The sequence below is a fragment of the Gopherus evgoodei genome, chromosome 8 (assembly GCF_007399415.2).
Source record: "Gopherus evgoodei ecotype Sinaloan lineage chromosome 8, rGopEvg1_v1.p, whole genome shotgun sequence".
NCBI lineage: Eukaryota > Metazoa > Chordata > Testudines > Testudinidae > Gopherus > Gopherus evgoodei.
The window spans coordinates 12,103,893-12,130,205 of record NC_044329.1 but is presented as its reverse complement, the minus strand read 5'-3'; the positions used below and the strand labels follow the sequence as shown (position 1 = coordinate 12,130,205).

The following is a 26,313-nucleotide window of genomic DNA, read 5'->3' as shown; positions in this document are numbered from 1 at the left end:
GTTTCAAATATTAATATTTATTTACATTCTCTTAGAAAAAAATCCCCACAAATTCATTGAGAGCTCAGAGCAGTATTCTTTTGTGATGCCCGGCTGTACAGTGTTGTTATTTTTTACGTCTGCTGCTTGGTGATGGAGACTGAGTGAAATAAATAGAAAAGGTGAGCAGCGCATTACTGCAGCATATTTTTTTGGGATAACATTTGCCTCCTGCTCCTCTCCTGGTTATTACAGAGAGCAGTGAGGTGCCCTCCGTGAGTATTGCTATATAAACTTTGTTATCTTATAATGAAAATAGTAGTGAAAAACTGCTCATGTCTGATCAAAGACTGTTGACTTCAGAGACAGAATCTAAGGGGAAAATCCTGGCTCCTTTGAAATCTGTGAGAGTTTTGCCATACGCTTCAGTGGGGCCAGGATTTCACCTTAGCCTCAGAGGCAATTTCCTTTCCTCCTGTTCCTCTTCAATTTTTTTGCTAAACTGCTATTGGCTGCTCTTCTCTCCTGCACTCCATGATACCTGCAGCTCCTCAGCACAAAAAGCAATGATGTTCTCCTGGGCTTTGGTTTGCCTTGCAGACATCAGCTCCTTCTTTCATTACCAAAGTCCGGTTTTTAGGTTTTTGACAGAATTCTTAGTATTTTTGAATTGCATCCAAACTGAGAACCTTCATCACACCTCCCTCTCCTTCCCCATCCCCCAATCCTTAGCTTTTGTAATAAACTAGCTGCTTTCTGTGAAGCAAGTGGCAATGGAATCTTGGCACTCTACTAGCTATGCTGAAAAACCTCTGGCTTCCCTTTCTGTATCTGGGAAAGATTAAGGAAACATAAATCAGCCATCTAGCTTGAGTTCGCAGTTTGTGCGTGTATCTGTGTCTCTCAAAATATGTTCCTGTATATAGATTCATAGACTCTAGGACTGGAAGGGACTTCGAGAGGTCATTGAGTCCAGTCTCCTGCCCTCATGGCAGGACCAAATACTGTCTAGACCATCCCTGATAGACATTTATCTAACCTACTCTTAAATATCTCCAGAGATGGAGATTCCACAACTTCCCTAGGCAATCTATTCCAGTGTTTAACTACCCTGACAGTTAGGAACCTTTTCCTAATGTCCGACCTATATCTCCCTTGCTGCAGTTTAAGCCCATTGCTTCTTGTTCTATCATTAGAGGCTAAGGTGAACAAGTTTTCTCCCTCCTCCTGATGACACCCTTTTAGATACCTGAAAACTGCTATCATGTCCCCTCTCAGTCTTCTCTTTTCCAAACTAAATAAACCCAATTCTTTCAGCCTTCCTTCATAGGTCATGTTCTCAAGACCTTTAATCATTCTTGTTGCTCTTCTCTGGACCCTCTCCAATTTCTCCACATCTTTCTTGAAATGCGGTGCCCAGAACTGGACACAACACTCCAGTTGAGGCCTAACCAGCACAGAGTAGAGCGGAAGATTGACTTCTCGTGTCTTGTTTACAACACATCTGTTAATGCATCCCAGAATCACGTTTGCTTTTTTTGCAACAGTATCACACTGTTGACTCATATTTAGCTTGTGGTCCACTATGACCCCTAGATTTCTTTCTGCCATACTCCTTCCTAGACAGTCTCTTCCCATTCTGTATGAGTGAAACTGATTGTTCCTTCTTAAGTGGAGCACTTTGCATTTGTCTTTATTGAACTTCATCCGGTTTACCTCAGACCATTTCTCCAATTTGTCCAGATCATTTTGAATTTTGACCCTGTCCTCCAAAGCAGTTGCAATCCCTCCCAGTTTGGTATTGTCTGCAAATATGAGTATATACACTCTTGTTATACATTGAGAGAATGTGTAGAGATATTGAGAAGTTGGGAGAATAATCGCTTCACTCAATATTGACCCCTCGGTTGGAGCTTAGCGACTGTAACAGTGTATAGCAACTTTAACCAAGGAAGTGAACGGTGCCATGTCCAGCTGAAACATTATAGGAAATTTTATATAGGAAGAATTTAATTACAGGTATTGCGTTTTAGTCAGGACATTTGGGCTAATGCTCCTCTTGTGAAAAGTACCAGTGGGTCTTGGATAACCAAAAGTGGCCAGAACTTCAGTTTTTAGTCTTGTCTGAAAAACAGAACCTCTAGAGTCATAATGCTCCATTACATCAGACAGGTATATAGGTCAAAACTCCCTATTGAATCACAAACACCACTTCTGCGGTGTCCTAATTTTTTTCTGGTAGCTTTCACTTTCTAGTACTGCTCTGCTTAGCCTTCAGAATAACAGCTCACTGCAGCATGGTGCCCCTTTCTCTTACTCTGGCAATGTTTCCCTGCTCGTTGCAACCACTAGGTTATATTTCATTGGAATGTTTTTGTTTCCAGGTTGATTGTGGTGCTGATGAGTGTTTGGATTATCTGTCATTAAACAACTGTTTTCTTTGAAGGTAATTTCCCTGCATCTGGATTAATCTAGACCTGTTCCCAGTTGCCAATAGGATCTTTAGTTTCACAGGGCAGTCTGAAACAAGTTCAGTAAATTCCCCAAAAGGCTGGCGTCCTCAGTGGGACTGTTCAGCAAACCATGCAAACACCACACTGGGTACTGGGTCTTGGTGAGGTAATTAAAGTAGTGATTATAATCACTGGCAGGACTGCTGGCTTAACTGCTATCACAGTGCAACCCTGATGCTATCCCATACAGTGCTAATATCACCAAGGTCACCAAATGTTCCCCTTTTCCCACTGGCCTGTGTGTTTGCTCCCACTTAGAGCCATCATCTGATTATAATCAAAGAGAACTGGAAGAGATAAAGACATTCTTCTCATCACAGAATATGTATGAAAAGAAGTAACCTTTTCCTAAAAAATTCCTGTGGAATACCAGAGGAAAAATAGAACAAAAAAATTCAAGAAAACCTTACAAATGTAAGTAGATGTAAGTGAAAGGACACAATCATTGGCCTTTTCTAGATGAAGCAGGAAGATTGGAAGTAAACCCATTCACCATTGAAGCATGTCCATCTGTCTATAAAAAACCAAACTTTTCCTAATCCTTATTACTCAATTGTAGTGATGGAAAGACTTTGGGGTGGTTGCTGAAGAGAAAGGTGTCTTTTTCTTTTGGTATTTCTTTTAATTAAATTTCAGTTTTTGCAGGAATAGAACAGAAGTCTGATATGCTAATAACAAAATATCTATACCCATTCCCAATAGCAGACTCCTCCAATTCGGAATCAGGGGAGAATAAAGGTCTTTTAATTAAATATTGTTGTATAATCATTTCATTCTCCAAACTTGATCTGTGAAACATTTTCTGTTGTGCTGTGATACCCAAATCTCTATATCTGTTCCAGGAGATAGAGATTTGACAGATTTATCTGTGGAGGATTATACAGTATTCAGAATATCTTCAGAGTATAGATTTATAGGTTTTAAGGCCGGAAGGGACCACTATGATCAACTAGTCTGACCTCCTGTATTACAAAGGCCGTGGAATTTTTCTTAAGTGATTCTTCCATCAAGCCCATAACTTCTGGTAGAGTTAGACCATGTTTCTTAGAAAGTCCACTCAGTCTTGATTTTGAGAACGTCAAGTGACAGAATCCATTACCTCCATAGGTAAATTGTTGCAGTGCTTCTTAAACCCCCCCCCCCGTGAAAAATATGCACCTTATTTCTAGACTGAATTTGTTTAGCTTCAGCTTCCAGCCGTTGGAACTTGTTATGCCTTTGTCTGCTAAATTTAAAGCCCTCTACCGTGTGAAGAGGGATTGAATATGGCAAGAGAGAAGTGAGTAATGGTAGAAGACACCACTCATACTATTACCTTCTGTGCTGCAGAAATTGGAGATTAGTGTCCCCCTCCTTGCCTTTCTGCCTTATTTTTAGAAAATATAATTAGACTGAGAGCAAGGAAAAGAAATGGCCTTCTGAAAACTTTAGCATATAAAAATGAGGTATAATTTCCCAGCATACTTCTAATGCTTTCAGATCGAGGCTGCTTCTTTTCTTTGAGATAAAGCAATGAATGATTGAGCAAACTCAGCCATTTGATTGGTGGAATGCTCCTGAACACCATTCGATTATATGGCCCTGATTCAGCAAGGTGCAGAAGCACAGGTCTAGTTTTAAGCTTCAGCTGAATTACTCCTTCAAGTTAGGTTGGCTTTTAACAGTCTTGCTGAATTGGGGCCTTCAGCATATACAAAGAGATCTTTGTTTACTATTTGCCTATTTCCTGAATAATAAAAATCCTTCTCCAACAAATTGTTGCAGTAAGGCTTGTATCCAGCCATAAAAATGTATTTCTTCCACTGCTTTGGCTCATCACAAAGCATAAATACTAAAAATGAATGTAATTTCACCTCATGGTGCAAATTTCTGCAGTTTTTAAAAGGATTTTGCCAGGCTGAAATATAAATTAAAACAGAACGAACAGCAGAATTGCTTGCCTGACTTGCTTCCATTGTTTTAGAATATTAAAGCATAAAGAATTTTTAAAAAAACTTCATTATCTTTCCCCTATTTATGCTGTCTGTTTGCCTTTCTCTGGGGTGAGACAGTGAAACGGGATTAGTTAATTTCATCTTGTTTTTAATCAGTTTTATGCCCTGGTCCTCCTGCACCAGTGTGAGGGTGTGATGATTACATTGGAAACATGATAGGGAAATGCAAGGGCTGGATTAAGGCCACCCAGGGCCGTAGACACTGATTTGTGACTCCACACTTGTGGCCTTGCCCCTGTGCCATGGTGGTGGCAGGTGGGCCTCCTCCTCTGCAGGCAGGGGAAGTGGCATGAGGCCCTTTCTTTCCCCTCAGGAGCGGCATCAACATTCCCCCATTCAGAGAGGAAGAGGTTGCAGCAGAGCCCCTCCATGTACACACCTCAGCTACTGGAGTGTATCTGCTTGGATCAGTGACTGGATTCACTGCACTCTTCTCCTCCTGCCTCACACACAGTCCTCTGCTGAGGTGGTGTTGACTGGGTCTCACCGAGTTAACATTCCATTGAGATGCAGGGGAAGTTCACACCTTTCAGGTCATCTGCAGACTCAGGCAGACATCACTGAATTGGTTACATGTGGGCCACACTTTTCAAACTTTTCTTTATAACTCTGAGGACTAGAAACTTACTAACGAAAGCTGTGGTTTTGATGTAGTAATCATGTGGCTCCAGGATCCAGATTCCTAGGCCTGTAGTGCCTATGGCTTAGTCTGGCCCTAGAGGGATAGCTTTAAAATTGAACAAAAACTTACACCAAATAAAAAAACATTTCTATTAATACTAGATTTGAATGTACTTTTAAACAGTCCCACTCCCATCTTGTGTATAAGGTGCTGCGCAATGTTAATCCAATGTTGCATTATATTTTCACAGCAGTGAATGTTTATTGCCTTCTTGCCTTGCTGACTCTTCACAAGAGTTTTCATTTGTCCAGCACTTTGTTTCAAGTGCTGACGTATCATTTTTATGCCTGGAAGTGACCTCATAAAGTGATGATGTCAAATAGAAAATTCCATTCTTTTCTATATAGAGTATTTCCATTCTCTGTGCTTGGCCTTGTGCACTCTGAGTTACTTAAGGGAATACATAATGACCACCTAAATCTCTTAAACTAAATAATCTGAAAGTGTGAGTATGGAGCCTACAGAATCTTTTCATCAGAGACGACTTGTGTCAAACTTGGTTGTTGAAAATTTTAAATCCTCATCTGATTCTGATGTGAAACACACTCTGTTCTGGCAATTCAGGTAAGTACTTGACCAAGTCCTTTTAAATATGTTTTTAAGTTTTGATATACAAAGAAGTTAAAATGAGTCTGATTCATCCTCCATATAACGCCATACAACATTAGTGTCTCTGGCTGGAGCTACCAAGTGATGAATTTGACCATTGTTTCTTTATGTATTAAAGTAAAGGCAAGGGATTTTTGCTTTCTGTTTGACTAAACCTCTGGGGTTATTTCAGTAAGAGTTTAATGAGGGAGACTGTGTTCATAAACATGCATTTAAATTAAATACCAAACAATTTTTGCCCTAGTGCCTTTAAATTGATTGCTAATAAGACTGGTCATATTCTCATCTGGATATCCTGGGGAAAGAATGGGACTTTCTTTGTTGTCTTGGAACTTTCTGAAAAATACTGGGAGCTTCTGAGTGATTCTGGATTAAAATAAAAAATTACCACTGAACATGCAAATCTATTTTTAATTTATTGTAGATTTCACAATGATTAACCACCTCGGAAGGGAAAGGACTGTTTGCTAATTCCATTCCTAATCAGTATTAGGGTATGTTTGAAGGGGAGAGGGAGAAATCCACCTTGTGCCTGACCTTGCTCTCTTTGAAGTCATTGGGAAGGAGAATCAGCCTGTCATTTGCCAGACTCCTAATGGTCCTAGAATTTACCCTATTGTTTGTCCCTTAAATTGTTTGATAGGAGACGGGACACTGAATTTTGTGCATATATACGCAGATTACTGCAGAATCCCCTGTTCAACTCAATCATGATAAGCATCATCTCACTCAATGCAGTGTTCTTGGGCTTGGAGACTGATTATGCTATTAAGCTTAATTCTTATGCATATCTGGAGGTAAGGAGCTGGGCAATAGAATGGGTGGTAAGTTTTCCTTTCCTTTCACTAGCATCTGGTGATGATGTAGCAAGTTTTTTAAGTGTTTTTTTTCTATCTGTGAATAATTGAGTAGTAAAGTGAAAAAAAATGGGAGCCTGCATTACAGAAACCAATATGTGTCCACTTTTCCATGTACAAAGCACACCAGTATCAGCAGACATTGGCCTGATCCTCAGCTGATGTAGCTCCATTGACACCAGTTTGCATCAGCTGTGAATCTGGTCCAAGGTGCACTGTAAGAAAGATCGTAGAAAGATTAACTCTAAAGCAACATCACTGAGATGCTCTAATTGATGCCAGCTGGAACTGGCCCCTCCTCACTATTCCCCTCCCTCAGGGTCACTGGATTGTTCTCTGGCCTAACCCCCTTCTTGTCCCTGGACTGCTCCAGAATGTCTTTATGCCCATAATGGCATAAAGCTGGCTATGCTGGTTTTACACCACTGGGGCATTTGACTACATCAGGCAACTTTGTGTCTCCTTTGTGCTGCTGGAGTGACACCCTGGGCATTACTTAGGGCTGAGGCTCTGCCCCAAAGGTTTAGATAAAAAAGTCAATCTTATTTTATTTTCTAAAATTAAATAAATGAATAAACATAGTGGTTGAAGCCCAGTCCCAGAGACTAACCCTACAATAACACTTTGGTGGATGTGACTGTGCCCTGGTGCGTACCCTAGTGTTGCTCTCCAATGGGGACGGGGCCAGAGCAAGAAAACCCAGGTCAGTGTCAAGTTTCACAACCATTGATCATTACTAAATTATTTTTTAAAATATCATGACAGAGTCCTTTTAATTGTTGCCAGTAATATTTTTTAAACCTGAAGAAGTTAACACCACTAACTTGAGCTCATATTTTCAATATTCAGTTTTCATGCTGAAAAATACTTATCTCCCACTCACACTTTGATTTTTCTTGTCTTACACATGTCAACTACTCTAGATAAATCTCTGAGTCTTTATAATATATCTCAGTAATGTGGGAACCAAAAGACAGGCCTGGCTAATACCAAGAAGTCCATTCCCATCTTGGAAAGTTTTAGAAAACTCCACTTCCAGAAGTAGACCCTGCTCAGGGAAAGGGAGGATGCATCATCTAGAGCAGGGGAAGGCAACCTATGCGCACACATGCCAAAGGCGGCACGCAAGCTGATTTTCAGTGGCACTCACACTACCCGGATCCTGGCCACCGGTCCAGGGGGCTCTGCATTTTAATTTAATTTTAAATGAAGCTTCTTAAACAGTTTAAAAACTTTATTTACTTTACATACAATGGTTTAGTTATATATTATAGACTTCTAGAAAGAGACCTTCTAAAAACGTTCAAATATATTACTGGCATGCGAAACCTTAAATTAGAGTGAATAAATGAACACTTGGCATACCACTTCTGAAAGGTTGCCGACCCCTGGTCTAGAAGTTAAAACAGGAAATGAGGCATCAGGAGACTTCAGGTTCTGTCCTTGGCTCTGCCACTGACCTGGGCCAAACACAACCTCCCGGTGCCTCAGTTTCCCCATTTGTACAATATCTTGTGAAGGGATAATACAACTCTCAATAGCAGATAAAAATGGTTTTATGATTTAATGACATATTTGGCATTTGCCTGACTCCCTTAAATAAACATATTCATCCCTCTTCAAGATCAGTTTGCATTCTTGATGACACTCATGAAGTGTGAGGTGGAGTTATATTATCAAGCTTGACTGGCTCAGCCTGGCCCGCTGCATGAGGCAGTAGGTGCAGTAGATAAGGAAACTCCCTGAGTGAGACCTCTTTTGTTCTGTCTGTTTTAATAGTGTGTTAGCAGTTGTTCTCATTTCAAGTTAGTATTGTTCTGGGTCCTGTTAGCCAACCCAATTGTTTAGACAAGCAAGAACTAGCATAAGAATTGACTCAGAAGAGGAGGGAGCATAATGGTCCACAAATACATTGGGTGCCATTATAAAAGTGGTATTTACTGCCCTGTGGTATTTATGGTATTCCCTGCACTTGGAATGGTAAATTTAACTGTGGTAAATGTCCAGTTTCTAGTGTGCTCAGCGTATTTGAAGAGTGAAAACACCATGAATGGAGAGGAATTCTGCAGAGTGGTACATGGCAATACAATTAAGACTTATTTTGGGTGGAACATGGCAGTGTAACTAGGAATATTGGGGTGAAATTTAAACTGTTAGGGAAAACTCCCTAACAGTGACCTGCATTCAGGTTGCCCAAGAATGTGGCTCCATGTTATTTTAGGACATTTAAATGAGACTAATGAAACACTGGCAGATGCCCTGGAAGGAACAGCCTTGTGATGGCAGGAAGAACTAAACAGCTTGACTGTATTTGCATCCCTGTGTATCTTAGAGTAGGATAGAGCTGTTGGTTAACCTAATTCAGGATTTAACAGGAACAACTGAAGGCTCTTTTCTTCTGTAATCAAAGCCTTCCCCTCTCCCCCACAGTGACATGTTCTAGACTCCTATTCTTTTCTTTTCAGCTGGCCGATCTGATTATTATATCCATCTACACCACAGAGATTTTGCTGAAGTTTTATGTGGATCCCTTGAATTACTGGAGGAGTGGCTATAACCTGTTTGATGTTCTAGTACTTTTCATTGCTTACCTCCCATATACCATTGACAAAAATGACATCAAACACTACAGGACATGGAACATAATTAATGGTTTCCAGGCACTCAAGATTCTGAAGCTTATCTCCTACAACAGAGGCATGAGGGTAAATTGATTATCTATTGTTGCAGTGGAAACACACTTCTGATTTTTATATCCAGGCCTTTACAACTGCACTTATAAGCAGTTATGGGATAAGAGGGAAGGTTCTCTCATGGATTGGTAACTGGTTAAAAGACAGAAAACAAAGGGTAGGAATAAATGGTCAGTTTTCAGAATGGAGAGTGGTAAATAGTGGTGTCCCCCGGCGTCTGTGCTGGGCCCAGTCCTGTTCCACATATTCATAAATGATCTGGAAAAAGGGATATACAGTGAGGTGGCAAAATTTGCAGATGATACAAAACTACTCAAGACTGCAGACTGCAAAGAGTTACAAAAGGATCTCTCAAAACTGGGTGACTGGGCAACAAAATGGCAGATGAAATTCAATGTTGATAAATGCAAAGTAATTCACATTGAAAAACACACTCCCAACTATACATATAAAGTGATGGGGTCTAAATTAGCTGTTACCACTCAAGAAAGAGATCTTGGAGTCATTGCGGATCCACTCACTGTGCAGAGGCAGTCAAAAAAGCAGACAGAACGTTGGGAATCATTAAGAAAGGGTTAGATAATAAGACAGAAAATATCATATTGCCGCTATATAAATCCATGGTACACCCACATCTTGAATACTGCATGCAGATGTTGTTACCCCTGCTCAAAAAAGATATATTGGACTTGGAAAAGGTTCAGAAAAGGGCAACAAAAATGATTAGGGGTAGGGAACAGCTGTCATATGAAAAGAGATTAATAAGACTGGGACTCTTGAGCTTGGAAAAGAGATGACAGAGGGGGGATATGATAGAGGTCTATAAAATCATGACTGGTGTGGAGAAAATAAATAAGTGTTATTTACGCCTTATAACACAAGAACTAGGGGCCACGAAATGAAATTAATAGGCAGCAGGTTTAAAACAAACAAAAGGAAGTATTTTTTCACACAACTCAGAGTCAACCTGTGGAACTCCTTGCCAGAGGATGTTCTGAAGGCCATGACTATAACAGAGTTCAAAAAAGAACTAGATAAGTTCATGAAGGATAGGTCCATCAATGGCTATGAGCCAAGATGGGCAGGGATGGTGTCCGTAGCCTTGGTTTGCCAGAAGCTGGGAATGGGCAACAGGGGAGGGATCGCTTGATGATTATCTGTTCTGTTCATTCCCTCTGGGGCAGCTGGCCTGGCCACTGTCGGAAGACAGAATACCGGGTTAGATGGACCTTTGGTCTGACCCAGTATGTCCATTCTTATGTTCACTTTCCTTTCTTTTGACTTCAGGTTTTTGTTTTCCAACATTTTTGTTGCTCTTTGGATCACATTCACCATAAATAACTGATGAGGGAACAGCATAGGAAGGGCGGTCCATCATGCAGAAGGCCTAGGTTCCATTACCTATCTTAGGTTGCTTTTAAATTCTAATTTCTGCTGAACATGAATTATCGTGAGTGAATCTTGCAACTAAACTGTGTTCTGTATCAGCTGAGCTGCAGCCATTGCTGGTACCTGCTGTCAAAACCAGGTAATTTTCTTAGTGTAGACAAGGCTTCATTGCCTGGAGCAGTGGGCAATGCTTAGGGAAGCATGTTCAGGGAGTGGCTGACGTTGCTCCACAAGGAGCCCAAGCCAGTATTATAGGTCATTGTGATTGTGTAATTATACCCCCTCCTCTTAAATTTAATGGAGTTTTCAGCAGGGGCTCTGCAGCCTTCTGACAGCAATCCATAGAATGCTGAAAGGGCAATTAAAGGGTCACTGCACTCGTTATTTAACAAAGGCAGGATAAACTGATGAGGGCGCATCCGCACACAAAGTTGCACTAGTTTAAGTAAATTGATACAACTTTGAGTGTCGAGTAGGGCTTGGTCTCTAGTTAAAATGTACACCAGTATAGCTGTGTCAGTCAGGGGTGTGAAAAACCAATACCCCCTGACCAACAGGCACAGCTATGGAGACAGAATTGTGCTTGTGTAAACATAACTAACATCATTTGGGAAGGTGATGTTCCTACACTCACAGGAAAACTCCTTCTGTTGGTGCACACTGTATCTACATTAGGGGACTCTGCTGGCCTAGGCTTTTGTCACGCAGAGCTAGCCTAGGTCTCAGTGGTATGCTAATCCAATGCCTGTGACATTGTAGTGGAAGTAAATGCAGGATTGTGGCATCACCAAACGAACCAGGCAGGAGTCTGAAGTGATTGTGGCTGCTTACAAAGGAGACAGCCTGTGTGTGTATAAACTCCCCAGTTTAAGATGAGCTCCTCTGCTTCGCTGCTGAGGGAGTGAGATAGAAGAATGAATCAGGACCATCAGGAGAACTTCAGTGAAGCCTGAACAGACCACCTTCTTCCGGGAGCCACTTGTCTAAAGAACCCCTCCAAAGTAGCTTGATGAGAACTGAGTACAATTCAGCCCTAACAATTAGAAAAATCACCTATGGAATGAAAGCATTGTTAGTCCCTTGAGTAATCATGGGTTTCACTGAATTTTGCTGTAATATAGCTAACCCCTTTAGAGGCTATAGTTTGTGCTGTAGCATAGAGCTGGCTGTAACGTTCGCAGTGTTCTCTGTAGATTAACAGTGTGTGCTGAGCCTTCTGGAATGATGGTGGTTGTTACTTGAGTATGGTGTGGGGAGCTGAAGAAATTTAATATTTTTGAGTTTTATAAAGTCCACAGCGTGAATATTATTTGCTTTCTGCTTCTCCCATGTTCAGGAGAGATTTTCCTTTCCATTTTCATTTTACCACAGTGCTATGAATGGGGAAAAATATCTATTAAAAATAAGTCACACATGCCATTTTAATCCATGAGTTTTTTCTCTCAAGCATACCATTTCTTACTTCGTTTTCTCCGGACAACCCTGGAGGTTTATTTTTTTTAGTAGGGCATTCATGTGGGTAGTGACTGCTCAGTCTGCATCTCTGCATGTAATTAATTGGTTGGGTAGTCCACTAGAAGTGGAGCATTTATGGGCATAAGGCTCTTATAATGTTCACTTCTGAGCCTGCCTTCCTCTAGTTTGGATAGTAAACTTCAGTGATTGCCAGACTTTTATGTATTAATTATTAACCGTAGCTGGAAAAGGGGACAAAATTGAGGTATGTGAAAGAATATGTGTGTCAGGTGCTGCCATTTATCCTTTCTGTTAATACTAGAGCAGTGGTTCTCAAACTTTTGTACTGGTGACCCCTTTCACATAGCAAGCCTCTGAGTGCGACCCCCCCCTTATAAATTAAAAACATATTTTTATATATTAACACCATTATAAATGCTGGAGGCAAAGCAGGGTGTGGGGTGGAAGCTGACAGCTCATGATCCCCCATGTAATAACCCCACAACCCCCTAAGTTGTCGCAACCCCCAGTCTGAGAACCCCTGTACTAGAATAAGGAGACACATAGCAAAATGAACAGCATTTACATTTTCTAAAAGCTCTTTTTAACCAATGGTGCACGATTAACTTGTGGAACTCATTGCCACTGGATAGGAGTGAGACCAAGGTCTTACCAAGGTTTTTAAAAACTAAAATAAAATAATTTCAGGTAAAATTGGGCATCTAACTCACATTAGGCACCTAATCAGATTAGGCCCTTTTGAAACTCCCACTAGACACCTATTTGCAACTTTGAGAGCTTAAATACCTTTGTAAATCTTGCCCTTAAGAGCCTAAGATTTATTGAAAGTCAGTGGGACTTAGGTTCCTAAGTCTCTTAAGTACTTTTGAAAATTGTACTCTTGGGCAATTCTATAGATAAGAACATCCAGGGAATAGGATAAAAAAGATAAGGATAAGAGGGTGTAAATCCTCATGCTTCAGGGCATAAGCCTGCCAATTCCTATTCCAACACAATTAGAAAGGTCCTTTATGAGCAAATATCCTGTAATTGTTCATCATGGTGTTTCTTGCATCCTCCTCTGAAGTATTTGGTACTGGCTGTTACTGGAGACAGGTTACTCAATGGACAATTGCTCTGATCCAGTCTGGCATTTCTTGTGTTCTTAGTGACCGAAACTCTCTGCTAAAAGACATTCTTTGTAAAATATGTTACAATCTGCCCCAGTGAGCTTTGCTGAAGGGATGGGAGGTTGTTCGTACCTATATGTGTATTATAATGAATTAATTGAAGTCTATATTAGCCTTTAATGGGGGAAATTGTGTTTAATGCTGAAAACTCAAACATGTAACACATTCTTGGCATACGTCCCTTTATTAATTAAAAAACTCTTTAAAACACACTGCCTTACACCTTGGGGCAATAAATTTCCACCTCGAGGAAATAATTTCCTTGCTGTATTCCATACAGAGCAGTTCTGTTAGCTGTGATCCCAGTCGTCATGTAGGCTCCATTTATCCTTATTTCAATTTGAAAATAAACTTTTTAAATGCCAGGTTGTTCCAAAAATCAACTTTTCTGCTTTTTTTAAAATGTATTTGGGATTAATTTCAACATATTTGCAGTTTAGGAAGACCATGAGCCCACAAAGCTGCGTCTTAATAGCTGAAGCACAGAGGACCTGTTATGGATTTCTGGAGCTGTACAGGAACTTCAGGATGTGCCACAGAAACTGAAAATTATTTGATGCTTCTATATAAGGGGCACTTGCTAGACTGCAATCACCAATGGCATTTTATGGCTCTCTTGTTACCTTCAGCTATGGGTGATTGTCGTTGTTTAGGATCATGTGCACAACCCCCGTTTGCTGAACACCATGCCATATCTTGGTTGGAATGTCATATGTTTTTGTGTAAATGACTTTTGTTTCTACTCCCAGACACAAATACAAGAATAAAATTAGGCATCGAGTGCTTGGGACAAACAGGGTTCAGGTGATGGCTAGGCTTCCATGGACAAAAGATGAAGGTGACCAGTGTGGGTTACCTTAGAAGCAGTGTCTGTACCCAGATCTCTGAAATGTGTCGTGCTTTATGTCTGTTGTTAGCAGCACTCCACAAAATATAGGATCCTTCCTGTAAGCAAGGGCGCTCAGCTTCTGTGTTCTGAAGCCACAAGATGTTGACATGATTTCACACACCTAAGCAGCTCTGACATTCCATCCAGTAGAGGGCAGTAGTGTTTATGTGCAGGAGGGAAGAATCCTAGGGAATTGCATAAATTGTACGTGGGACTGGTAGCACTGCCTATTATTCAGGTTGCCCGATACTTCCCATTATAACACTGGTTCTCAACCTTTCCAGACTGCTGTACCCCTTTCAGGAATCTGATTTGTCTTGCGTGCCCCCAAGTTATACTTCACTTTAAAACTACTTGCTTACAAAATCAGACGTAAAAATACAAAAGTGTCACGACACACTATTACTGAAAAATTACTTACTTTATCATTTTTACCATATAATTATAAAATAAATCATTTGGAATATAAATATTGTACTTATATTAAAGTGTATTGTATATAGAGCAGTATAAACAAGTCATATGAAATTTTAGTTTGTACTGTCTTTGCTAGTGCTTTTTATGTAGCCTGTTGTAAAACTAGGCAAATATTTAGATGAGTTGATGTACCCCCTGAAAGACCTCTGCTTATCCCATGGGTATGTGTATAATACCCCCATTGTATTGTAAGACCCCATTTTCAGTTGATTACTGTATAAATTTGCTAAGCTTTAGCCATTCAGGCTGAAATTTTCATGGGATATCAGGAGGTCAACCAGTCCAACCCCCTGCTTAATGCAGGACCAATCCCCAGATAGATTTTTGCCCCAGATCCCTAAATGGCCCCCTCAAGGATTGAGCTCACAACCCTAGGTTTAGCAGCCCAATGCTCAAACCACTGAGCTAGCCCTCTCCCCTGCATGTTGGGAGTCTGCAGCCAAAATATGTGTGTCATTTCCAAGAACAAAGCTAGGGAAAATATATTGTTTTGCTCATGCTAAAAAACTCTTGCAATCTCTTTGAAAAGCTGTAGTGCGCCTATGCTTTTGAGCAAGGGCTGTATATTTAGTGTGATGGTGGCCTTTGTGACAGAGATGAGTTTTTTGCTGTGCCCATGAAATTCTGATCAAATTCTAAGACTTTCTTTGCATATTCTCAGTAGAGATTTCATAGATTTTAGAAGCTAAAAACTCCGAATCTTCACTGAGAAAGCTCCATCCCTTCACAGGTCCTATGTGTGATCGGACTTTGCATGCCCTACCCGCACAAAGTGACTGAGCGTGCTCCAACCCAGGGCTATAGGGGCTCAGAAGGACTTTCCCTGTAATGGTTGCTCCCAGCTGCTCCAGACCAGGGTGGGTCCGGGCATTGGAATTGAGATCAGGGAGCCTGTCTCTCCTGTCTTCTCAATGACCCCTCCCCCCACCCCTGCTGGCACACTGACAGCGAGGAAGAGGGGACAAAACAGGACTTGGGGCAGGAAGGAGTGGATTAGACCAAGGAGTCTGGTGAGACGGGGACTGTGGGGAAGAGAAACTGGGACGGGGAATGGCTGGGCAAGGACCCTGGACGGGGAACTGGTATCGGGGAAGAAGCTTGAGGGGAGGGGAGGCTGGACATGGTTAGGCAGGAAGACAGGAACTGGGACCCAATGAAGGAAATGTGGGGAGGGACTGGGAGTCCATTGGCTGAAGGAGAAACATTGAGTTTGATGAGGCAGGGTGGGAGACTGGGACTGGCTGGTCAAGAAGACTAGGAACCATTGGAGCTATAGTCTTTAATTACATCATCACATCTTATTTTTAACCCAGGACCTCTGCCTCATTCAGTGTGCATGGTCCTCAGCCTTATTTACTGCACACTGTTCAAACCCTGCTCTGAAGACAGGATTATTGATTTCATCATGGGCTTTTCTGTGGTGCTCATCACTGCAGTATCTTGAGTGCTTAAGAACATAAGAATGGCCATACTGGGTCAGACCAAGGGTCCATCCAGCCCAGCATCCTGTCTGCCGACAGTGGCCAATGCCAGGTGCCCCAGAGGGAGTGAACCTAACAGGCTACGATCAAGTGATCTCTCTCCTGCCATCCATCAACATCCACTGACAGACAGAGGCTAGGGACACCATTCCTTACCCATCCTGGCTAATAGCCATTAATGGACTTAACCTCCATGAATGTATCTAGTTCTCTTTTAAACCCTGTTATAGTCCTAGCCTTCACAAACAACCCCCTGTGAGGTGACAGGGTGGTGTTATTCCCGTTGCGCAGATGGGGAACTGAGACACAGACCGACTAGGTACAAAGTATCTACTAATTTTGGGGGTCCAAACTGAGACACCTAGGACCTGAAATTCCATGATATTTAATATTATCTAGCACTTTATATGTTCAAAGCACAACATCCCATTGACTAGTTGCAACTGTGAGTGCTCAGCACTTCTGCAAATGAGATCTCAGGTATCAAGTTTGACATAGAAAATGCAAGACGCACTATAAATGACCATTTGTGAAAAGTCTGGTTTAAGTGACTTGCTGAGCATCCCACAGAAAGTCTGTAGTAGAGGCAGGGATAGAATCCAATTTTCCGGGGCAGAATTCAACTGCCTTAACTATGAGATCATCCTTTTTCTTCCTGCAATCCTTTGCCTCATTCACTTCACACCTTCCAACTTGTGCAACAGATAAAGCAGGGGTCTTAGAGACAACAGAATCTTTTACTACACAGCCCTGATTCGTTGCCAAAGCAGGTCCATCCTGTGCACTGTATGAGGCAGGGGTCTATAGAAAAAATACTTTGTGGTCATGTAGTTAAGACTGTGTCATAATGTGTACACACAAAGGGGCCTAATTAAAGTTATGCAGGCAATCTTAACTTTGGCTTTTCCTAACTTCTGAGTGCTTGCATTTGAAACCGTAATAAAGCTCTTTCTTTTAATATATATATATTTTGTAATACAGATATATCTTCAAGCATTTTTATGTTGCAGATTGCTTGTAAGTATCTTATAGCTGAATATTGGGTTACTTTTCTCAGATTAAAAAAACAAGGTTGTTTTAACTTTATTGGGCTTTAAATATGTTATTCTCTTCTTCTGATTCCTACTCAGGAAAAAAGTAAAACTGAATCCTTTTTAGCTTTACATAGTATATGGTGTATGAGCAACGTTTAGGGCTTCATAGATAATGACCAGCACTTCAGTTTGCATTCAGGAGTAATTAGCAACTAGTGCAGAGCCAGCAATGCAGAATATTGTTTGCTCTTCTTTACTTAAAAGGTGAAGTAGCAGCATTCTGCACTAGCTGAGGCTTTTCAGTGGCTGCAGCAGGATGGCAAGGCTCTGTCAGCAAATATTAGAGCCCTACATGAAACAGTTGATGTTCTGCTGACTCATTGTGGTAGATGCATCCAGGCAGAACAGCATTGGGAGTGGCTCTCTAGAAATTGGGAATTAGTGGAGATCCTGGAGGGAATCTTTAGGAAAAGCCAAGGTCAGGGAAGAAGCTTAGGCTGAGGTTTATGATGTGTTCTTCTTTTTGTTACCCATAAAGTCAAACTGCACAGAAGAAGTGGGCTTGGACCTTAACTCCAGGTATGTGTAGTCTGTTGACACAGCATTTAAAACAACAGTAGTGGGTCTATGGTATCTCTCTCACCATTGCTATCATCGTTGGAGCTGCCACTATCAAAAATTTTAGGGAAAAAGGCTAGTGTAGATGCTGCCCTCATCTAAAAAGGGTTCAGCATCTTGTCACATCTGACCTGGATGGAAACTAGCTGCATGAAACTTAATCCGTGGAGGTGATGCCTACTGCCAGAAGGAAACATCTGGAGGAATTAGCCAGGGTGCGACTGCTTCCTAAATTATTGATGTGAGTATATATTTCTTAGGGCAGACAAGGTTTAGGAAAACCTGGAAGTATCCACCTGATTGCAGGGGAAATTCTTAATCCATCATAACAAGTTTAACTATTTGGCAATCATAGGGGTTTGGAAAGTACATCTTACGTTAGCTTTGCACAAACCTCTTAACCAGGAAGTGCCACCTCAACAGATCAACTGGGTAGATTATGGAGTTTTAACTTGAGATGCTAGAGACATTGTCTAAAAAGGAATTGATAAATGGATATTCCCTGAACCAGTGCACTGCATTAGATCCTCTGGCATTAGCACATTTTTCATAACCAGGGGAAATCATCAAATCCATTCATTAGCTAGTGTCTAGAGTAATATAACATTGGTGCAAGAGGCTGTGTGTAGTTTTCTGCAACCTAGAGTTAACAGAAATGTTTGCAATTTGGCAGAGATCCATTACCAATGGTCTGACTTAAGCTGTATTCCCAAATCAGTATACATCAGTTCCTAAGAGCTCCTGCTGTGCGTATTGGTGTCATCCGTAGGATTTGTTCTGTCTCTCAGGCTGTTCCTGCCTAGTGAACCCCTGGTTTTCAGTGATTTCTTAACATGTGCACTACACAGGGGTTACCATAGTGGAAAAGACCATTGGCCCATCTGACACCCTGACTCTGATCAAGCAGTATTGGACACATCTAGTCAACTATACAGTGGTGGTAGGAATGGGAATTTCTTCCTGTCCCCAGTTCATGAACAGACTCTACACTGAACCGTGAGGATTGCTAGCTTTTGTAATTTTGATCCAACTAATTTAATACAAATGTTCTTCTTACAAAGTGTCTAACCTTTTATGAAGAGTCTATTACTCTGTTAATAGTGTGCAGCACTGAACCCTAGAAGGTGATAAAAATAGGTGTGAAAAATTGTCTTTTTTAAATATGGTCCTTTTGAATTCATTGAGTGCCCTGGGTTGTTTTAAAGGATACCACAAAGCTCCTTAATTTTTCATCTTTCCACTTGTTTGTACATTTGTCCTGCTTAATAGTAGAATAAACAAAATGAGTGGTAAATGCACTGCGGCCTGCACGGTTGTTAGCTAGAAAATATGGAAGGAGGGATGTTGTGATCTTGACTATTTAGCAGCTGGACTCTTGAGATGATAATGAATAATACTTGGCACTTCTATAGTGCCTTTCATTCCAAGACCACAAAGCATTTAAACACGAATGAACGAAGATTTACAACACCCTGTCCTAAGGTGCAATGGGGAGCCAGTGACTGAGTTGGGAATAGAATCTCTAATTCCACAGGCCTTGTCCCAGGCTCTCACCTGTAGGCAATACTTCCTTACTGCTGACAAGTAGAAAGGACTCTCCTGTAGTTTAAGAGGAAGAACTGTGTCTGTAATGGCCACACATGATCAGGACCTTGGTGTTTTCAATGTCTCACTTTACAGAGACAGGCCACCTCCCCCAGCACAGCACCCTGGGGGATTGGCTCAGAACAGGCTCAAAGGGAACAGTGCCACCTACTGAGTCACCGCTGTCTGTGAATTAAACAAGCCTTTTCTTTCATTTAGAGCTGCTTGTCTCTGCCCTAATCTGCACACATTTGTTTTTCCCTGTTGCAGAGTTTGATAACGGCTCTAGGCCAGACTGTGAAGACTGTGATCTACGTCCTTGTCTTGCTGTTCCTGTTAATGTTTATCTTTGCCATTTTGGGTTATGGATTGTACGGAGACCCTGAAACGGGAGACAGTAAAAACTGGGGCAACCTCGCATCTGCTCTTTTCACTCTCTTCTGTTTAGTAACGGTAATTTCTGCTGTCCTTTCCAGCTTATGTCTGCCTGTTTATAGAAACTACTGTAAGTAACCACTACCTCTGATTTTGGTTGGGATGTTGGGGAAGTCATGTAATGAAACTGTGATTGTTCTCAGCATTAAAGGTGGTGGGAGCTGTTCCCGGGGTTTTATTTAACATCAGGTGGTTGTGAAAATTCAGCTGGATGGATAGATTCATTTTTCTGGTATTAAAGACTCAGAAGGGCAAGCTTGTTGAGCTGACAACAATGGGATATTTAGTAGCTTTCATATGGCATCTGAGTCTGGAACTCTAAGCAACTGGGGGAAACCAGAGTTCAGTTTGAGAAAGAGAGAGGTTTAATCTGGTCTGTGAGTCAAGCTGTGGTTTGGAACTAGCTGATCAGAGATTTGATACATTTGCAGGTCGATGGCTGGACGGACTTTCAGAATGAATTAGACCAACGTGGTTTTAGTGCTAGCCGAGCCTTCACAATAGTGTTCATCTTGCTGGGGTTCTTTCTGTTTTTCAATATGTCTATTGGAGTTGTGATTATGAATATCCAGGTAAGTTGGGTTTCCCTTATTCTTTGTGTGTGTCTAACTATGGGGCCATTTGTCTGAAAACTAGTGTGTGCACCTTTTGAAAGCTGGCTTTTTGACACTGCTGGAGACTGAAGTCCTCTGTCCGCTGCATAGGAACAACATATCTTCCCCTCATAGCCCTGCTAGTTTGCCTCAGACCAGAAGGGAGCATCTTCAGGTAGAATGGTAGTGAATTCACTGTTCCCATTTAGGGTCAGTCCTAGATATAAGTACAGGCAGCTGTACGGTGCCCTGGCCCTTGTTTGTCTCTGCATGACACAGACAGAGCTAGCTGGAAACTCTCCATCCTCTCCTGTCCTTCCAGTCCTATCAGCTGCCAACACCTCCCATAGATGAGCATAAGGGAAGTTTGCCTGAAGCTCCACACACTGCAACAAGGCCCATCAGAAGGAAGGGCAAATTTGTGTCCATTTAAATCCATGGCTTACTGCAGGGTTTCTTGCAGCTTCCCCTGAAGCATCCGGTACAGGCTGGAAACAGGGATACTGACCTAGACAGACGGCTGCTCCAATTTGTTATGGCCATTCCTATGTTCCTGGGTGACACTGTTAGCAAGGGTGCCAGCTGTGAGGTGGAAATCTGCTAGACTGACCCTACCAAACTCAGCAGGTGGTAACCGCTTTGTTGCTACCAGTTTGGGCTTGATTTAGATCAGTGACTTAAAGGCGAAAGTGTCTCTGATTAATTGCCTGAGTCATCCAGTTAAGAACATTTAACATACACTGTTTTATATTTATAGGACTCCACTCAGAATTATGAACGAGAGCTTAAAGCAGAAAAACAAGCTGTTCTTCAGGCAAAAAAACAGGCCATATTACAAAGACAACAGGAAGAAGTAAACATGCTAATACACCAGCAGGTAGATGCACTGAATTGTATTTACTTGAAATTTATTGAACAGCGTAAGTATTACAAAACGTATGTAAGATACAGTTTAGTGATGCAAGACAGCATAGAGTTATCTTCAGTATAGGACTTTATGGTCATTTATCTCACAGAAGCAATTTTCTAAGCTTTTTCACCATTAGAAATAAGCCAGGCCACAGACCTTCATCTGTATCCTTTTATAAGTTCATGTGTCTGTTTGCCTGTATATATATGTGTGTATATACAGATTTCATTTTGAATCTTTTATGTAAGAAAAAAATGTCAGAGTGGAAAACTCCTCACAACATTTAAAATAATAATAATTTCCGAAACGGATTCCCATTGCTGTTTTTCTCTGACATATTTCTGCATTGTTCCAATGTTATTAAATGTAAGTCAGTTTGTATTATAATGATATCTCAGTGCAGTGCATATATTCCTCAGTTACCATATATTTCTTTTGATTTGTTATGTTCTATAGGCAGAATTTAGAAATCAGGTCACAGGCACCTTTCAAGATGACTTAGGTTACGTCTACTTCAGTGGTTCCCAAACTTGTTTCACTGCTTGTTCAGGGAAAGCCCCTGGTGGACTGGGCCGGTTTGTTTACCTGCTAAAATGTATTACTGGCACGCGAAACCTTACATTAGAGTGAATAAATGAAGACTCGGCCCACCACTTCTGAAAGGTCGCTGACCCCGATCTAAAGTCTGTTTATGTGAACTTGAAATTCATGTAATGGATAATTTTGATTTTTTTACCCTGACAGTTTTTGAAAATGAAGCTGATTTGATATAATTGTAAATACTGCTACTTCAGTGCAGATGATTGGAATAATCTGACTGCCTGTCCCCTGCCATCCTTTCTGTTCATTTTCATTATTACCAAATATAATTTAAATGTAATGCTGATAGACCCTGGTCATCAGTGGGTGGGATTGAACCTGGGACCTCAGCTCTCTGTCTCTCTCTTGTGGTCTTGGTGCTACTAGAGGGGACAGAACACCACCTCAGGAGGTGTGTGGGTTACATATACAGCTCAGTATGGCTTAGTGCTGGCGCTCTAACCTTTTGGCTATAAAGTCGTTGATTCAAGTTCTGATTCAAAAGACTGATTTAAGGTTAATGATTTCAGTTCCATCCACTGGTGATGTAAACTGTTCTAGGACCAGTCTCTTTGGCTGAGACCCTGAACTGCCATCTTCTCTGCCGGATCTGGTAGTTGTTCATGTTCAAGACAAAGATCCTATGACACTGCTGAAAAGAAGTGACTTTGGCACCCTTGCCGATGTTCTCTCTGGGTGCATCTACACTGCAGCTGAGAGCTCTGCTTGAGCTAGCGTGCAACAAATAGCTGTGTGCTTGTTGCTACACTGGCAGAGGCTTGGGCTAGCAACCTGAGCTCAGACTCAGTGGGTCAGGTCAGTCTGAGCTCGGGCGGTAACATTCACACTGCTGTTTTGAGCGTATTCGCTCAAGCTGAGCTAATGCTACCCTGTCTACTTGGGCTGGGAGGCTTGCTCCAAGCTGCAGCTTAGACATACCCACTGTGTTTTACAAACAAAAGTTACATGGCCAAATTTCCAGCCCCTCTTCCAGTTTTGCACACCCCCTTTTTAATGCTCATGAAACCAGGCACTCCTCAGACATATTGCCAGAGCAATTAGCTATGTGTGCAAAGCTGTGTGTGCAAAACCGGAGGTCAGAGGTGAAAGCGCTGGGTAAGTTATTGCTGAGGCCTAAGGCTCCACCTGTCTCCATGGTTCCTGCACTGCTATCATCTTTTGTAAATCAGAGGGGTAGCCATGTTAGTCTGGATCTGTAAAAAGCGACAGAGTCCTGTGGCACCTTATAGACACATGCATCTGACAAAGTGGGTATTCACCCAGGAAAGCTCATGCTCCAATACTTCTGTTAGTCTATCAGGTGCCACAGGACTCTCTGCTGCATCTTTCATAAAGCTCTTTAAGATACCTGGAGAACAAAAATCCCTGTATAAAAACCCATTCTGTTTTGATAACGTGTTTCCCTGGGATATTTTTTCACATTAGAAAACCAGTGAATATAAAACTTTCAGTGAATTGGTGGAGGACTTTAAAAAGACATTACATCATTCTGATCCTATGGTCTTAGAAGATTTTTGTGCCAGTATCCCATTTATTGATCTTTATTTGACATCCCTCGATCTTCAGGATAACACAGTTTATAGGTAGGTAACGTAAGTGTAAAGAAATAGAGACCAAGATGCTAGAAATCGTAAAAATGTGCATTTGAGTTGTTGTTTTCTTTCTTTGGATTAAATACTGGCCATCCCTTTGGCATTGTTACTGGTGAGTCTGTGACCAGTTAGTCTCCTTGGGTGAAAGATCTCTGAATGGACTATGAGGGCGCAGTTAAAGACATTTGATTTTACTGAAGCTGGTGGTCAGTGTTTGCAGGACAAAGCTTACAGAAGCTTTGATGGGCTGTTGCTAAAGTCCAACAGTCTTGGATATTCCATGGATGGTTAAAGCTGTGTTATGGAATGGCACTGTGGTAGCACTGACCTTCCCCTCACATTTGCAGATCTCTTGCTCTAGGTTCTGAGGTCTGCTGCAGATGATGGTGCTTCTCTGTTCTATGCAAATAGTACGTAGAGTGCTGATACTTATTTCTGGTACTAAGTTATTACAACAGAATGCCTTCTGACCCAGGCGCAATGCTTTACCATGCTCGGGATCTGAGTTTGGTTCCTAACCTTAGTCCCTCATATTTGAGCCTGGGAGCTCTGCAAAGACACTCCCGTAACAAAGCCATGTCTGTACATTCAGGTATTATGGTCTTTGGCTACACGCATAGGGCCTGGAATTGAGGAACTTTTGCTCCAAAACTACTTGAGCTAAAGGTGGGGTGACCAGATGTCCCAATTTTATAGGGACAGTTCCGATTTTGGGGGCTTTTTCTTATATAGGCTCCTATTACCTCCCACTCACTGTCCTGATTTTTCACACTTGCTGTCTGGTCACCCTCGCTAAAGGAGAAGCTAGGAGATGAGAGTATCATTAAGTAGCACTCTTTATGAGACAGCCACAAAGCAATCCCAAACTCTTGAGCAGATTTGACATTCCAGTCAGTAGAGGGCAGCGGTACGTGTACACTCTGGGCTAGACATTTACAGGGTCCCCCACCAGCTCCCTGACCTCCACCCCAGGAAAGAGTGTAAGGAAAGAGAGGAATACCCCAGATGTCGCTGTAACCTCCCATGGGGAGGCATGCAATGCTAATGATGAGATCTTGGAGGGAACTGATGTCCGACACTATCTTTCATTGCTGGGAAAGCTATCATGATGCAGTCCTGTGTGGGATGGAAGGAGTAGGAATACTCAGTACCGGGCAAGTGCAGACGCCTCTATTAGGGAGGGTGAAAAGAGAATGCACACATAAAATAATGCAAAAACCCAGAAAAAGCCTGCAGAAAATTTGACTATATAACGGGACCTGATTTGTCATCTGTTACTACAGGAAGATTTGGATTTCTTTGGAGATGGAGTAAAAAATCTTTCTTCGTTGTTATGCATATAACCCCCTTCAAAAAACTGATTATCCAGTTATTGTTCATTGTTCTTTTTATCTTATTAAATGAACAGTAAAAGATCAGATTAGTTGAAGAGATGATAGTTCTACGTATACGTTTTTCACTAGGCTCTTCACATTTTCCACTACATGTGAACGCACTGAAATCGTAATCTGATATTATTTCAGCCATGCTCTTGTCTTCTCCCTGTAGGTTACAAGAACTCTATTATGAACTAGTTGGCACGTTGAACACCATCTTGGAAGACATAAGAGAAAAATCCGTGCTGCCCCCTGAGAAATATATGAAGAGTTAAATGTTCTAGTGTAGAAAATGTGATGCTTTGCCATTGTAAAAAACATTGTTTAAAAACAGAGCATAAATATACATACATAAAAATAACTCAGAGGAGATTTACTTCCCCCTTTGATAACTTATCATAGAGTGTCTCCTTATAATAATACTGCACACTAATGCAGTACCTTTGATAAGAGCCAGTGTGGACTAATGGATAGACTGCTTGCCTGGGATTCAGAAGACGTTGGTTTTATTCTCAACTCTGTGACTAGCCTGCTGGGTAACTAAAGCAAGTCACTTCACTGCTCTGTGCCTCAGTTTCCCCAACTGTAAAATGGAGATTACAATACTAACCTGCTTTGTAAAGCGCTTTGAGATATACTGATGAAATGCACTAGATAAGAGCTGAGTATTATTATTTATTTAAGGACCACAACAAGCCTTATAAATATTGATTGATTTAGATATTATTGTGCATTTCCATTTTACAGATGGGGAAGCTGACAGGCAGAGAGATTTAAGGGCCTGAGGCTTTCTGGAAAGTTTATGGCAAACCTGAGATTAGATCCCCATGCTCTTGACTCCAAGCCCAGTGCTTTAACTGCCAGATCATCCTTCTTGCCTTTATAATTCAAAGTATTTGTGTGAGCTAACGTAGGGACTATGCTAAACAAGAGGCATTTGAAACATACTAAAGAAATTGTCCATAATCTCTCTAAATGTAGCAGTTCATTTTAGTGATAGGACTCCAGTTAGAATATTGGCTGAACCTCTTTGGATTTGGCCCTCTGGAGTTTTTTAAACAACCACACCCACTATGCTCTGCATTAACTCTTGCATATCTGAAAAGAGAGATGTAGCTGTTTCTCAAGGCCATGCACTTTGTACTTATACATGTAAGTGTAAAGTGATTGACTGAAAAGTTGGCCTTTGGCTGCGATAACATTTTTCTTAAGATCTTACACTTTTGCAAAGCCACTTGTGCAGATCCTCCTGCGGCAGTGATCTTGGGAGCATATGTGTTGATCAGCCGGTGGTGTTTTAGTACCATCTCACATAGACAGGGTTAGATGATGTGGTAGTAAAAATGCCTGCTAGCTGTTGATC

At 41.4% G+C, this 26,313-nt stretch overlaps 1 protein-coding gene across 1 annotated transcript; it reads left to right on the top strand.

The window, feature by feature from the left end:
- Positions 1 to 5,287: 5,287 nt before the first annotated feature.
- On the top strand, positions 5,288 to 25,351 carry CATSPER3 (cation channel sperm associated 3). The gene is made up of 8 exons (XM_030572958.1): positions 5,288 to 5,732; positions 6,421 to 6,574; positions 9,100 to 9,339; positions 19,715 to 19,897; positions 20,311 to 20,451; positions 21,230 to 21,349; positions 23,408 to 23,565; positions 25,123 to 25,351. The coding sequence occupies exons 1-8, from the start codon at positions 5,620 to 5,622 to the stop codon at positions 25,223 to 25,225; spliced, it is 1,212 nt and encodes a 403-aa protein (XP_030428818.1). The 5' UTR covers positions 5,288 to 5,619; the 3' UTR covers positions 25,226 to 25,351.
- The last annotated feature ends 962 nt before the right edge of the window (positions 25,352 to 26,313 follow it).

Coding starts and splice junctions, on each gene's coding strand:
- CATSPER3 (XM_030572958.1), top strand. CDS start 5,620: ATGGAGCCTACAGAATCTTTTCATCAGAGACGACTTGTGTCAAACTTG. Junction 5,733..6,420: donor ACTCTGTTCTGGCAATTCAG/GTAAGTACTTGA, acceptor ATTGTTTGATAG/GAGACGGGACACTGAATTTT. Junction 6,575..9,099: donor ATTCTTATGCATATCTGGAG/GTAAGGAGCTGG, acceptor TTTTCTTTTCAG/CTGGCCGATCTGATTATTAT.